Raw genomic sequence first — 14,723 nt, 5'->3', positions numbered from 1 at the left:
CATTATGTTGATTTAGAAGGCAAAACTGCAACTCACGATATACACACACATTTATGGTATCAAGAATGCAGCCTAATGCAGAAGTTCTCAAATTATACGTGCTCCCTGGTAGCACACCAGATGACAGAAAAAATGAACTGAAAATGAATCACATAAACTGGCAGAGATAGGAAGCATCGATGGCGTTTAAAGGGATTGTTTGTTACATAAATTGTCATTTGGGGGCAAACATGTAGGGGTGTGGGTGATTTAGAAAATGTGGGATTAATCAAGGCAGATTACCTACTGGTATGCACAAGTACATTTGCTAAATACCAACTTTCTTGCACTTCCAAATATACTAAATTTTGTTTGTAGTCATGACTTTAGAAGCTTTTCCACACACTGATGATAAATAAGGGCCCAGCAGGGAATCTGTGGTCACTGTACACCAGGTGAGGTTGACACAGAGCTGCACTTCTCTCTTCAGAGTGGAAAGTATCAAAATATTAGAAAGCATTTCTTTGAAACTTTTAGTTCCTCATTTTGCCAATACTGACAAATAAAAAAATATTTACACACAGAACGGAAAAACAGCAGCCATCACTGCAAAATATGTGACGGTGTATCGGCACTTGTGAGACAGTGGTTAAGAGACTGAGGTTTTCATGTAAAACCTCATCCTTTTGAATATGAACAAAGTGGCTCACATGCAATGCTGAACCTCTGCTGTAATGAGGCAGCAAGTGTGTGTGTGTGTGTGTGTGTGTGCGTGCGTGCGTGCGTGCGTGTGTGTGTGTGTGTTTGCAGTTATGTGCTTGTGGGTCACTGAGGTTTTCTTGTGAGCTCATAGTGAGACTGTGGATGGTATTTTGAATTCCTTGGTGTGATCAGATGTGGTACCTGGTCCAAAAGGTTTGAGAGCCACTGGCCTAATCTAAACAAACAGCCAGCTCAGACATGTCTGAATGGTTTTCACACACAGTGATGTTGCCAGATTCAACACAATCACACCTACCCAACAAGCCCTCATTTGTCTTCCTATGACAAACTATAGCAGAGATATTAAAAACTGTATGATTATATTTGTCAAGTACACATACATTTGTAATAATAAAAAAAAATCTGATACCTGTTTTCCTTCTTGAGATCTGTGTTTACATTTCCAATATAAATCATGCTGTTCACATACTTTACTTTGAGTGTGTGATGCTTCCTGACTACTAGTTATGTTGAGGTTATGTAAAGTTTAGGAGTGCTCTGACCTTCTGCTGTGAATCTACATGAGTTTATGTTTAAGGTGTCGCATACGAATTGGCTTTGCTTTTCACCTTTTTTTGTTAATGGGGTCTATTGAAATATTGACCGATTTACCCAATTTTGCAGTAAACTATTTTTATACAACAATCTATTTCATTTATTGGAGATGTTAAAACGTTCTTGTGTTTTGTTCGACCTTTGATGGAGGTATCACAAAATTTGAGGGTCCTTCCCGCAAGCCTACAAATAAGCCCTTGGCTTTATTATAGCCTGAGGCTTAAGCTAGTCTCAAATCACACTTGTACTTCTTAACCCAGGCATTTAAGCCCCCAGGTTAAAGGATTCACCTGTAAATCAAAGCTCAGGGACAATGTCCTCAGAGCACCGTTTTGATTGGACAACAAACACTCTGTGCTTCTCAAGAGTATTCTGTTGCTGCTGTTGTCACCTTTCTAACCTTGACTCATCCTGCAGACTGTAACTATGACTTTTTAGGGATACCTACCAAAACGTTAGGGATAACCCTGCTCCAGAGAGGGGTTTAGAAGGCCCCGGGCTAAGGGGAGGGGATATCCCACATTCTAAAGTTGGAGGTGTGAAATGTCTGTTAGCCCAGGGCTGAGTGCAGTGTGAGATGGTGGTGTCAGTTTACGGTTTGATTGCCATAACTGTTTTTACTTTTGTTTTCTCTTTTAGTTCGCATGCAGTGACATTTTGATGTTTAGTTTTAGTTTTCATATTCTTGTTATTATGTTTTTGACCTTTATTTCAGGGAAAATCCCACTGAGACCTGGCCAAGAAGGCAGCCACACACATCAAATGTAGCGTCAGCTCAACACAGACTGAAGAATTATACAGAAATAGCACAAGTCAAACACTCACAGCTTTGAATAGCATCATCTTCCATATTTTTTACTGTAGCTTGAAACTCTGTGTGCATCATCATTTCCTTAAGTTCTAGTCCTCTTTATGTTGTTTCATACAGTGCAGGCAGATACCATGACAGCTTTTTGCCCAACTTACCCAGTCCAGTTTAAAGAAAGGAGCCATGGTATCTCAAACTAAATTGGCTGCCAACATTTTTCTCAATATAACTACATACATAACATGGAAGCTTTGCTAAAATTACCTTATAAATGAGGGAATATTAATGAGCAAGCCCTCACACAGACAAGGGTGACCGTCCAGCCCTGGCTTACATGACCCCTGGTTGGTTATATAGGCCAACATTGCATATTTCACATTCAGTCTCAGTTATAGTTCTGAGGTTTTTTTGCTGATAACTATGTTTGTAGTTTGATCTGGGCTTTGGTTGTTTGTGGGCTGATCCTGACCCAAACAGAGGAATGCTCTGCTTACTTTAACTGACCACAGCTTCATACATAGCAGTGTCCACTCATCCATTCACAGCTTAGTGTGACAAAACTGCAACTGTTTCTTTCGGCTTTTCACTCCCTTCGATTTTAAAAGATACTTTCAAGAATTAGTTTGATTTTGGTTTTAATTTTAGTTCATCAAATCTCAAACACATACACACACACAACGCGATGGGTGGGGTGTCCCTCAGTGTTGCTTTGCTGCTGATCAAGATGCAAAATAAATGACACACATGCTGAGGTGCAATTACTGTAAGGGTATTAATTTTATTGCAAAGAGGAAATTGCTAGAAATAGCTATGGAAATTGAAAACCAGAAATACAGCACATTACTTTGCAGTTTCACACTGTCATGTGAAAGCCACATCGTGTGGGCCGTGAGCCACAGAGTGTCCCGGCAGCGTTTCGATGAGCAGAGGTGTCCCACCACGGATAACAGCAGCTCCACTGGAAGCCTGAGCCTTTCCATATGGAGATGCTGTTACAGCTGGTGGGACCCACGGCAACGGGACGGCTGACAGCACCTTGCACACCATGTGATTGTACTGCAGCAGGAGGAGTGTGTGTTGTGCTGTTTGCTGCTGACTTCCACCTTCCAGAGGGACAAAGAGAAACTGATGTATCTGCAAATCTGGGTGTTGAGATGCGACTTAAACCACTTTTTGCTCATGTTGTGTCGTACACTTTACAAATAAAAGGCAAAGCGTGAGTTCTCCCTGGCCTTTGCTGTGTGTTTCATATGTTGTGTTCATGCAGAATTGGGTTATGTATTGATTAGGCTGCTAAAGGTCTAATTAGCACATGTATAAGGGAATCACATCGTGTTTGTTGCAATATTATGTATATACTCTGAAACCACCATATACCAGCAATTGTACCAAAATAGATATCATACTGTCTCATGGTTTGCAGTATTAGGAGTTTCCCATATATGAAATAATACTGCCCTCTCCTGTCAAACACAAACCTTTGCTGACTGGGTGAAATCAGATCATTTTACTACAGATTTTATATCAAAGTTATCAGATGATAATGTTGACAGACCTAATAAATAGTCATTAAAACATCATGCATGCCCTTTGATCTCCTTCTTTTACTGCTTATAAGATTACACTTGGCCTTGATGGTGCCAGTAAAATCAGGGTCATGTGCTGAATAAATGAGAGAATGTGTGGGAGAGTGTTAACAGGCATCCAGTGGGTGTGTCATCTCAAAGAATGAATTTTAGCCATGCATTCCAGGTCAATTAATCTTTGACTGACAAGAATTGATATGGCTTTGAGCAGAAGTGGTAAACATGAGTGTGCATTAATCCCTCCGGTGCATCTCATCTTCCTTCCCAGTATCTCTCTCCATTTATCCCGACTGAGCTTTGACCCTTAACCCTCCAGTTCTGTGAAAAACACAGCCATAAAACAATTTATGGGTACACTAAGTGACCTTGGTTTCTATTGCCTCCTTGAGCTTTGGTCATCCCGCTTACCTTGGCCACTGCTATACTGTGTGTTGTGTTTTAAAGTGGCCAGTTCCAGTATCAAGGTGTTTTTGTACCCAAAGATTCAGTATCATGAATGTTGATGCTTTGCTGGACTTACAGTTAAAATGGCTTCATTGTTTGATCAAAGCACATTCAAAAACGAACGAGGATTTGACTGAAATAATGATAGGTTCACTTCTGGTCAAATCTGCACAGCTGACACTGATCACAATCCATTGGAAAGTAAAGTTATCCTCATGAATGCCCTAATCCCCTATTGTAGTTTATATATAGGCCTGTATCGATATCCCAACAAGAAGGGAGTGTGGAGGAAAGAGGGCCTCCTCTCCTCACCACTGAAATGAAATTTGCATACATTTCAAACACTGAAGAGCTGGTCTTACAGTACATTACAGTAGCTCTGCACTTGTACTTAATGGAGCTAAATTTTGTTGCTAAGCAATACTATCCAGCAATCTGCTTACTGAATGGGAGTGGGTTTGTTGCCTGGCAACCTTTGCTTATTAAAGATTCGAACAGGAACCACTGGAAGTGTTCTTCAGTTTTCACCCGATTCACAACTTTCCTCAGCGGCCACTCTGAGCACCTCTTAGTATATGCATCGAGCTCAATTTAATTGGGGAAGCAAAATGGTGCAAAAGAAGGTAGTACCTGTAGGGTTCAGTGATTTAAATCAATGTACAGGTCCTCTCAGATAAAAGGCATCATGTCAACAAGGTCATTTTTCATGGCAAACACAGGATGATGACCACAATTATTTCTCAAAAATGATTTTTCACAGGTCATTGAAAATGAGTGCACTTCCAATGACATGTTGCTTCAGTTGCTTGCAGTGCAGGCACACAGTTAATATTTAATCAGTAATAAGACACAATATAACAGAAAATGCCTTAGGGGATTCTTTTGGTACAAATACAAACTACAGGGAGGACGATCCTGTATATACACTGACTTGTCATAGCTCCATGTATTCAGTGTACTGTGATTATATTTTACATATTGAAACATGTTCATTAGTTTAACATTATACTTTCAGTTCATTACCCATGTTTATATGAATATATATGAGGAAGTCCATACTTACCAAACACATGCTGCGAATGAAGCTGGATTCGATCATTAGTGTTTGTGAGTAAAGGCAGACAGTGGAAAACTGAGCAAAACACCAAAAGAGAGTGACCAAGCTGAAAAAAAGAACAAATAGGAAATGAAAATAAGTGGATGAGATTTTAAAAGAAGACAGAGGAGAGAAAGGAGTGAGCGAGCAGAGGGAGAGAGAGAAGTTTGGAAGTTTGTCCCTGAGTACTGGCACACTGGTGAATGAGGGCTGCTTAAGACTGCGTGTGGGAGAGAGAAATTAATCATTACACTTACTGTAAATATGTAACGGGCCAGGTCTGCCCATAAAACTCAGCAAACTCTGCTTTCTGTTTGGACACCCACAGACACATAAGGATGGGATAATGTCATTCAAGATGGAGTACAGCCAATAAGAGAAGCTATCAAGCCTAAAAACACTTCAAATCAGCCTCCTCACACACTCAGACTGCTTCCTCTCATTCACTGTGTCACCACTTCCCTCCTTTCAAAAGACTGTACAGAGACATACCGGCTGTGGGACGCTGGTAACCATAATTAATGGATAAAAGAAGTAAAGGAAGAAACAGTGGTCATGAAAATACCAGCTGAATAGAAAATTAGAATGATAAACTACCATATAACTTCATCAGCATTAAGACAGTTCAGTAAAATGAGTTTAATTTGTGCTTTAAAAGTCTCCCCTGATTACACATTCTAATGCAGATAAACAGTTTCGGTTAAAGTCACATTTAATTACCTGTGTTTATGCCAATGAGGGCTTGAAATCTTACATTTTCTTGCACACTTTCTCACATGTGTTTGTTGCATATTACATTTAAAAATGGTTTGGTTGTGTTTGAGGATGTAATGTAACCTCCATTTACCAATGCAGGAAATACATCAAGATTTTTATCAGTTCTTGAAGGGACATTTAAACAGAGACATACATGTACCTACAGAAACACTGGACCTTTTCCCATTTTATAGGTGAATTAGTGCAAAAAGAGCACAAATGCTCTTGGGTGTAGCCTAAGTGAAAATTAACATCCTATCTAGGAACAAATTAAATGCCATTTGGGATTTCCATTGGGTGTAAATCCTTTCCTAAATATTAAATATTAACAAAATTTGTGAGAAAGGAATTGAAAGCATGGTATAAATCATGTATTTTAGTTTGATTTGTTTTTTCAGTTGCATTTGGTGTGGGTCAAATGGCCATATGTGATAAATTATATGAAAAAAGAAATAAATATCGTTATTTTTTCATTGCAGTTGTTGTGTATAACCCTTAAGCATCAGTTATACCACGGTGATTTTGTTACATTTATGTAGCTGAGGGAATTGTGTGTTCTCGAGTTTAAAGCATTGGGAACAGAAAAATGTTGCAACCTTCTGCAAAGTCTTAGTCATGCATTCACAGGAAAGGTTGATTTTGAAGAGGACTGGTGGTGGTGTGGTGTGTGCTGCCTCCATGTCGTAATCCTCTGTGGTAGAAAACTTTATTTTCTTGGGTTCCTCACTCCAAGAGGTCAAGAAAACATAATCACTAGTTGAGAAAGAAAGAGATTCTCACACACTTACCATCCTGAAATCAATTACTTATTTGTTGTACTGACATTTCGGTGTACAGCCTTTGTCAGGGTTTGTGAACCTAATCATAGAAAGACTCTGGGGACCTTTAGTCACCACTTTCTGAGGCCAAAAGAAATATCTTGACAACATCTATTCAAAACAAAGAAGAGCAGACCAAGGACTTTGTAGGGAAGAAGCTGAAATGTGTCCAGATATTATCTAGTGATGTCCCGTGGTGGCTATATTTTGTATTTTAATCAGAAAACTAGATTAAAAGTCATGCAAATAGCTTTAATGGACTAAATCGTGGCATAGAAGACCCAAAGAATGGTGGAAACTGCATGACTGACATAAACAAGTGTTTGCTTTTTGCAAAATGAATGCCATATCACTTCACACAGAATTACTCTCAAATTTGTACAACATTGTGGTTTTTGGACTCATACTGGGGAAGACAGACTGCTAGAGTTTGTTTATTAGAGAACAGATGGTCTGATGGGTGTTCACCAATTTTCATGAATACAGGACCTGCTGGGTGGAAGATACACGCAGAAATGAATAAAAATGATATTAGAGTATCAGTTCATGCGATATTTGAAAGGAGACATCTGACTTATTTGGCCAGTTGGAGTTCATAACTGTATAAAACTGGATTACCATGTTTCATAATTGCAAGAAAGGTCTTTAATAACTGCAAAAAAGGAGATATGTGGTAGCCTATCAAGTGCTGTTTTAATGTGGAGTGAATGTTTTTTTTTTATTTTTATCTTTATTGAAAATTATTTCAAATATACAAACATTTCAGACATGTGCTCAACATAGTGTTGTACAAAGAAACAGGTGTATGGATAAAAAAAAAATCTAATGAAAATATAACTGGGAAAATAGACTCCATTATGATAAAATCATTAGAGAATAATAATACAGCACATCAGTTCACAGTACAGACTGACAAATTTAATTACTGTTGTTAGTGTTTACAAGTTTGACAGTCTTTATATATTCTTTAAACTCACATAGAAAAAGCAATGAAAGTGGAGGTAAGATTTGTAATTCTGCATGAGTGTATATGAAATTTATCATATAGAATCAATACGTTTACAATGAAATCAGTGATAGATTTATCATGTTCACAAAAAGAAATGACGTTTTTACACTCAGTTTTAACATGATGACGTGATGGTGCAGGTGAGGTGAAGCTGGATGGACATTAATAACAATTTCTGCTGTATGACTTAGTGATACAGGGTCATGAGAGAGAGAGAGAGGTAGCCTATATTCATGCTCTCAGAGTCAGGGGGACATTGGAATAGCACAGCGGTTCTAAACCTGGGCTGCAGGGACCCCCAGGGTGCCATGAGGGGGTCCCAAGGGTTTTCCAGAACAGTGGGGACCGTTTAAATTTCACGATTATTTCATTGACTAGAAGTGAGACAATATATATACGAAAGACTATTCTGTTCATAGCTTTCACTCTTCACTGTCAATCTGCCAGTCTCCAGTACAGACAGTAATAGAATACCTTAATCTGACCAGATGGAGATGGAGATTACATCTTATCAAACACAGGTCTACAGCCTGATGTGGGTCAATGTGGGGATCGTGGACAGCCTCTATAATAACAGACCTAGTTAGTTATGTGCTGACACATTAACCAGTACCCAAACCCAGATTTGGAGATTGTCACGTGCCGTTCTGTTTAACCCAAACGGGTTCCCGTAGTGTGGAAGCGGCGCACACTGATGTGAGTAGCAACCGTTGTCTCCTAAACATTCCTGCCAGCAAACTTTGAGAAATAACAACTCTGTCCGTGTCGTGTGTGTGACACAGGAGTAAGCACTAGCAGAGAAGCTGACAGAGAGCGTGTGAGTGTGTCTGTGTCACTGACCGGGGCCAGCCAGGCTGCCTCGTTAGCTAGCGCCCCCTGATTTGAACGTTAGCCACACGGAGGCTAATTTTAGCTCCCAGCCTCAGAGTGAAGTCAGTTAGCTGCTAAACAAACATCCTCTCCGCCTGGCTCGGTGAGGAAGGTTAAATCCTCTGTTTGTGTCGTTTTACATTCTGGCTAGAGTGGACGTGTAGCTCTTTTGTCGCTGACTAGGCTAAAAGAAAGCTGTCGGACAGCGGTGCTGTGTGTCTGTAAACTTAAGCTAGAGACAGCTAGCTTGCTACATGTTGTGGTCTTTGTGTGGCTTTGGCGAAGTGCCTCCTGTAATAACCTGCCACTGCCTGTTTACTGGAAAATGAAACTGGATAAAACAGTTATCACATAGCTCTCTCTCTCTCTCACTCACTCTGTGTGTGTGTGTGTGTGTGTGTGTGTGTGTGTGTGTGTGTGTGTGTCTTCAATCTTTCAGCAGAAGATGGCAGAGCTGACAACACTAGAGAGCCTGCTGGAGATGGGCTTTGACAGAAACAGAGCGTGAGCAACTCTCATATATTCTCAATATTAAGGCTGGGACTATATGTTTATCTCCTGATTTGATACTGTCACGATACTTCAATAAAATACTAATGTATTTTATCATGTTGTCTGTTTTTAATCTAGCATATTTACACTGCCTTCTGTAGCACTTTGAGATTTTTTTTTTGTAAAGTGCGTTACAAATAAGTTGTTATTATTATTATTATTATTATTATTATTATTATTACTATTATTTATACTTGGATGCCAAAACAGTATGTATTGCGATTCTACAAGTATTGCGATTAGATATTACAATTTTTGGGGGCAATTTTTGTCTTTTGAATGATCCTCTAGTTTGTGGTTGTAAAGTTTCATCAAGCTGTGATCACCCTAAAGGTAAACACCAAAAGTTAGCCAAACTTTGGAGCAGCATTTAGCCATCTTGTTGACAACCAAGCATAACATGCTTCCAGCGGATTCCTTAGGTTATTTACTTTAATATGATACTAATATCTGTACTTAAAATCAGTTCAGTAATTAAAAAAATTTATTTAGAAAGACTTTGAAATAAAGCATTGCGATACTTAAGGGAATCAATTCCCCCTCCTCCTACTGACATACTGTCAAACCGGGCATCTGGCCATGCAAATACTTAGAGACTGAGCTGACGATCAGAAAGTAAAACCTGGTGCTGTCTAACACGTCGTCTTCCTGTTGGTGCTGACAGGGAGAAGGCGGTGGCCAACACAGGTAACCAGGGGATAGAGAGAGCCATGGACTGGTGAGTCTGCCTCCGTACTGTTGAATTGCCCAGATTTATCACCACGGCTTGATTTGTAGTTAGTCTCACTTCCTGTCTCCATTACCTTTGGCTCTGATACTCCAGCATCACTGAGATTCTGGTAAATGACTGATTAAAATAGACCTTTCACTCTCTTTTTTTTTTTTTTTTTTTTTTTTTTTTTATGTCTCCTCTGTCATGTGCTCTCCCCAGGCTGATGGAGCATGAGAATGACCCAGACATCGATGAGCCCTATGTGCCTCCGGAGGGGAACATGCTGGGAGGTGCAGCAGACAGCCAGAGCAGCCCAGCCCAGCCCACAGTAGCAGATCCTGCTGAAGGCAAGGGCTTTTTGTGCTGCTGGGGGCCGAGCCTGTGTTTACCCTCTGGGAACAAATGCAGGGGGCAACTGAGGGCAAGAGTGACGACAGAGGAGTGAATTTGCTGGTTGTCCTGCTTTTCAGGATGTGTGTGTGTGTGTGTGTGTGTGTGTGTGTGGATGGGTGGGTGGTGGGTGTAACAGCTTGTGGTTCTAGTTCATGTGTATTGAGGTTTCTTTCCACGTTATGTCTGAGTGTGAGATGTTTTATAAGTGTACAGAGCATGATTCTTTCTTTAAGTCTCTCGCACACCTTGGTTCTGGTCTCAGGGACGGACACTGGCGACCTGGACCAGAGTGACACACAGGAGGGCAGCAAGCGGCCAATGACAGAGGAGGAGAAACGCGAACAGGTGAAAAGGTCAGCACACATCCACAGTGAGCAGTGTCATCCTCAGGACGTCCACTCCAGAGCTTCATCTCCATGCATGAGGAAGCACAGTAATGTTGACTTCAGGGCTTTCCCCTGAATGTCAGGGATTTGAATAATGTATCATAAACTCCCTACAGTCACCTCGAAGTTTAGGTCAAGTCAAGCAGTCAATTTCTTTTCTGTCTTTCTTTTTAAGACAGGCACTGTGGGCTGCAGTACCACAACAAAACAGTTTTGCCCCTTTCTGCCACAGGATATCTTTATGATCACACTGACAAATAGCAGTGTGTGGTCGCAGACAGAGTGAAACACACACACACACATACACACAGTGCTGCCTGTAGTATTCTCATTGTTTTTCTACAGTAATTTGGTAATGTGGCTGCTGTTGAAAACACGTGTGCTGTACATCACTATAAGAAAAATATCCAGGGGAAATACTGAAAGGACTGAATTTATGCCTATTTAGGTCAACTAACACAACCTGATATATCTGTGTGCTCCCTCAATATTATTATAAATATTATAAAATAATATATATTTAATATAAAAATAATATTCTTAAAATATTATAAAATTTGGAGAAGGCTACAGCCACTGTTTGGGGTCAGTAGACAAAAATGATTGTGTCATAATTCCTTTCTCTCCATTACAGAGATTTAACATCCTTCTGTGTGTGTGGTGGGGAAAACAGGCAGAATTTGAGCACAATTTGACAAAATCTGTGCTTTATGCTATTTAAGCCACTGTGCGTGTGTGTGTGTGTGTGTGTGCACTTCAGGCTAGAGGAGCTGATGCGGGTGAAGCAGGCGGAGCGGAGAGAAAGAGAGCGGGCCGAGGAGGTGGAGAGAGAGAAGCAGCGGAGGAAGCAGGGCCAGGAGCTGCTGCAGATCCGACAGAAGCTGCAGGAGGACGAGATGAAGAAGCTGGCCGAACAGCGCAGGAGAGAGAAGATGGAGGACAAACTGGCCAAGTAAGGCACCCTCTGCCTCAGAGGCTCAACGTGACGCTTCATTTTCTTCTTTTTTTTTTTTTTTTTTTTTTTTTAGTATGTGCGCATGCCTCTGGGGTTTATAAATGATTAAACACTAAAATTGGCCAAAGTCAATACCACGGTCTACCTTGTTTTGCGGTTCTCTTGTCACAAAATCATACTACAAAGAAAAGTAATTCCAAGTAATATTATTTAACTCTCACTTCCCCTGTTATGTAACCTCCCCCGTGTTGTAAAGCACTCCTTTACATGCTGTTCTTTGTTGTGCTATAGAAATGATTTGACTCTGCATCCCAAAACTTAAACAGATGTTGTATCATATTAGCAGTGGGAATGGATAGATGGATAGATAGATTGATAGATAAATAACCTGATTGGGGTAAAAAGAAACCTTTTTGTTTCCCTTTCCATTCTTTTCCCTTTTCCTAAAAACATTAACATAAGGTTTGATGTAAAAAGGCAGATCACAGCTGGCGTGATCTGCATCTAACTGGTTGAATGCCAACTCATTCATCCAAGAAATAAACAATGGGTCGAAATAATCGAAATAGCAGTCAGGTAAGAAGTTGATAATTCATTTCTAACTAATTGCATACATGAAAAGACATGCCCTCTGTAAGGTGAACTTACTTTTATTTGTCTGGTTTTTCATATATAATTCTATGTCAGGTGAATTAACACTCAGCCATTTATGACATTGAGTGTGGTGATGCTCAGAAATAAATTGTCACAAGTGGTAAATTCTGTGAATTATATTCATAATCCCTAACTGACCCTGTGCCACCTGTGTTTCCTCCCATCAGGCAAAGGGTTAAAGAGAAGATAGCACGCGACAGAGAGGAGAGAGCGCAAAAGGTTCCTCTGTCATTGACCTTGTTCCTTCTCCTCACTTTCCCTTTTTCCTCCTCACTTAACATTCCTCCCTCGTCTTGTAGCCAATTACTTCCACTCAGATGATTTTTTTGTCTCTTTTGTGGCAGTTTGGAGGAGGTGGAGCCTCCAGCACGGCCGTGTCCCCCCCTCCCTCCCAGCCGAACCCCTCATCGCCGACCAGTCAGGGCCCACCGCCCACCAAGAAGGAGTACGATGAGTGCAGGATACAGGTACAGGCCTCTGCCACCCACACGCTTACCTTAGCTAGAATTAGGTGCTCACATTGCAGAATATAACAGGGACTTTAGTTCATCACTTGTCGTAAACAAGACATTCTCTTTTTCCAATAAATGGTAAACAGATGTTTGAACATATGGGGATTTTGGCTCAGGCCAGTAAACTGAAATGGTCTTTCGTTAACTGTTTGAAACAAATTCACTCAATTTCTTACAAAAACGTTGGGGAAAAAAGGTGGAAAATGAGCAAGAAATAATTTGAATGTGAGGAAGAGATGAGTGAAAAGTTAAATGAAAATGACCAGAAAATTGGGCAAATTATCAGATTGCTGTACACTGATTACAATCCATTCAAATGCATAAATATATTTTATGATCATCCTGGGTGTCGGGGTTGAGTTTTAGTTCTGCGGTCGGTGTGCTGTTTCAGAGGCTTTTAGTTAGGTCTTCAGATGGTGTGAATGCATATGTAGTGGTATCAGCCTGCCTGTCCACTTCCCTCCCTCCTGTCAGGTTCGTCTGCTGGACGGCTCGGCCATCACGGCAAACTTCAAGGCCCAGGAGCCCCTGGCGGCCGTGCGCGTCTACGTGCAGATGAACGGCAACACGCCCGAGGGCCAGGACTTCACGCTGCTGTCGCCCTACCCCCGCCACGTCTACACCGAGCTGGACATGGAGAAGCCCCTCAAAGAGCTCGGTGAGCACTGCGTCAGATGAAGACTTTTGTTTTGGTGGATTAATTTGTATTGAGAACACACAATACTGGAGCATATTATTGGATTTGGATTAGAGCAGGCTACAGTTCTCCTCCTTTTCAACTAGGATGATTTTCTGAGGACTTGGCTGCATTTTCTGTCTTATGCTTTAATCACATTTGATCCATAATGCGTGTATAATATTCACACACAGTTCTATGAGACAATGGTCTGCTGTGGTTATTGAGTAAATGAGATATCAGTTTATCATGGGAACTGTCATTAAGGATGGATTTCCTATATTTCTTTGGTTGGTAGCATCACTATTCACCTCAATGCCCAACTCTAAAAAAAAATCTGCAAGCCTTATCAGTATTGACCAAAATATTAACACAGAAGAGCTTTACTTCAGTGCTAGTGTATGTTGGTTACCTCTTTAATGCTTCCTTCTTTTCCACCCATTCAGGTTTGGTACCTTCGGCTGTGCTGGTTGTTACCAAAAAGTGAGAACAGGTGGATCTGCTCTGTGAGCCTACCTCATCACGACCTCTGTTATATCACAAGAAGAGACCCCAGATGTGGCGTGACACAGGGACGGACACCCCACCTCGCAGTATCACTCAACAAGCCAGCTATCTGAACTGAGGCGGTCAGATGGAGCTCGAGGCCGGGTTCAGACTGTGTACCCTTTCTGACTTCTTAAATATCAACAATACAAGTCCTGTTATGGATAAATTGCAAGACAAAAGGGGAGAGTTTTGAAACAAGCTGACTGCAGCGCTTAGCCACCTCGGACTGAGTGATTGATTTGATTGGCTAATGGTTGCTTTGTGTGCAGTGAAGTAGACAATAATTTTTTTAAAAGCTAGGTTATTTGAGAACATAGTGAAGATAGCTGGCTGTTGACTGTTGCTGCTGCGAGGAGCACCACTCATGACATGAGCAGAATACTTAGAAAACCAATAAAGCTCTTTGATCTTAACCTGAACCTTACAAAGAACCACACCACATGACTTACTTGATTGGTTGTGAAAGGGCCTTAAATTCAACCCCTATGATCTTCCTGATTTTGTGATGTTCACTACTTTGACAGTTGTTTTTTATAAGTTAAAGTATATTGACGGCTATGTCTGCATAATCACCAAGAACCTACTTAAAATAAAGCTGACTTGGAGAATTTCATGGGAGACTGAATTTACTACAAAAAAAAAAAAAAAAAA

General features: G+C 40.7%; 1 protein-coding gene across 6 annotated transcripts; it reads left to right on the top strand.

Annotated features, from left to right (window-relative positions):
* The first annotated feature begins 8,415 nt into the window (after positions 1 to 8,415).
* Positions 8,416 to 14,685, top strand: ubxn1 (UBX domain protein 1). Of its 6 annotated transcripts, none has more exons than XM_030061815.1 (10): positions 8,416 to 8,509; positions 9,123 to 9,187; positions 9,900 to 9,953; positions 10,167 to 10,294; positions 10,603 to 10,693; positions 11,487 to 11,678; positions 12,503 to 12,554; positions 12,680 to 12,802; positions 13,322 to 13,505; positions 13,970 to 14,685. In XM_030061815.1, exons 2-10 carry the CDS (start codon positions 9,129 to 9,131, stop codon positions 14,008 to 14,010), a joined length of 924 nt encoding a protein of 307 aa, XP_029917675.1. In that variant the 5' UTR covers positions 8,416 to 8,509; positions 9,123 to 9,128; the 3' UTR covers positions 14,011 to 14,685. The 6 variants fall into 6 exon arrangements, with proteins under 6 accessions (XP_029917675.1, XP_029917676.1, XP_029917674.1 ...); XM_030061816.1 differs by having other exon boundaries at positions 8,480 to 8,509; positions 9,126 to 9,187; XM_030061814.1 differs by having other exon boundaries at positions 8,505 to 8,630.
* Positions 14,686 to 14,723: the final 38 nt, after the last annotated feature.

The sequence above is a fragment of the Myripristis murdjan genome, chromosome 10, assembly GCF_902150065.1.
Source record: "Myripristis murdjan chromosome 10, fMyrMur1.1, whole genome shotgun sequence".
Taxonomy (NCBI): domain Eukaryota; kingdom Metazoa; phylum Chordata; class Actinopteri; order Holocentriformes; family Holocentridae; genus Myripristis; species Myripristis murdjan.
The sequence above is the reverse complement of the archived record's forward strand: the minus strand, read 5'-3'. Positions and strand labels throughout refer to the sequence as shown.

Coding starts and splice junctions, on each gene's coding strand:
- ubxn1 (XM_030061815.1), top strand. CDS start 9,129: ATGGCAGAGCTGACAACACTAGAGAGCCTGCTGGAGATGGGCTTTGAC. Junction 9,188..9,899: donor GGCTTTGACAGAAACAGAGC/GTGAGCAACTCT, acceptor TGGTGCTGACAG/GGAGAAGGCGGTGGCCAACA. Junction 12,555..12,679: donor GAGAGGAGAGAGCGCAAAAG/GTTCCTCTGTCA, acceptor CTTTTGTGGCAG/TTTGGAGGAGGTGGAGCCTC.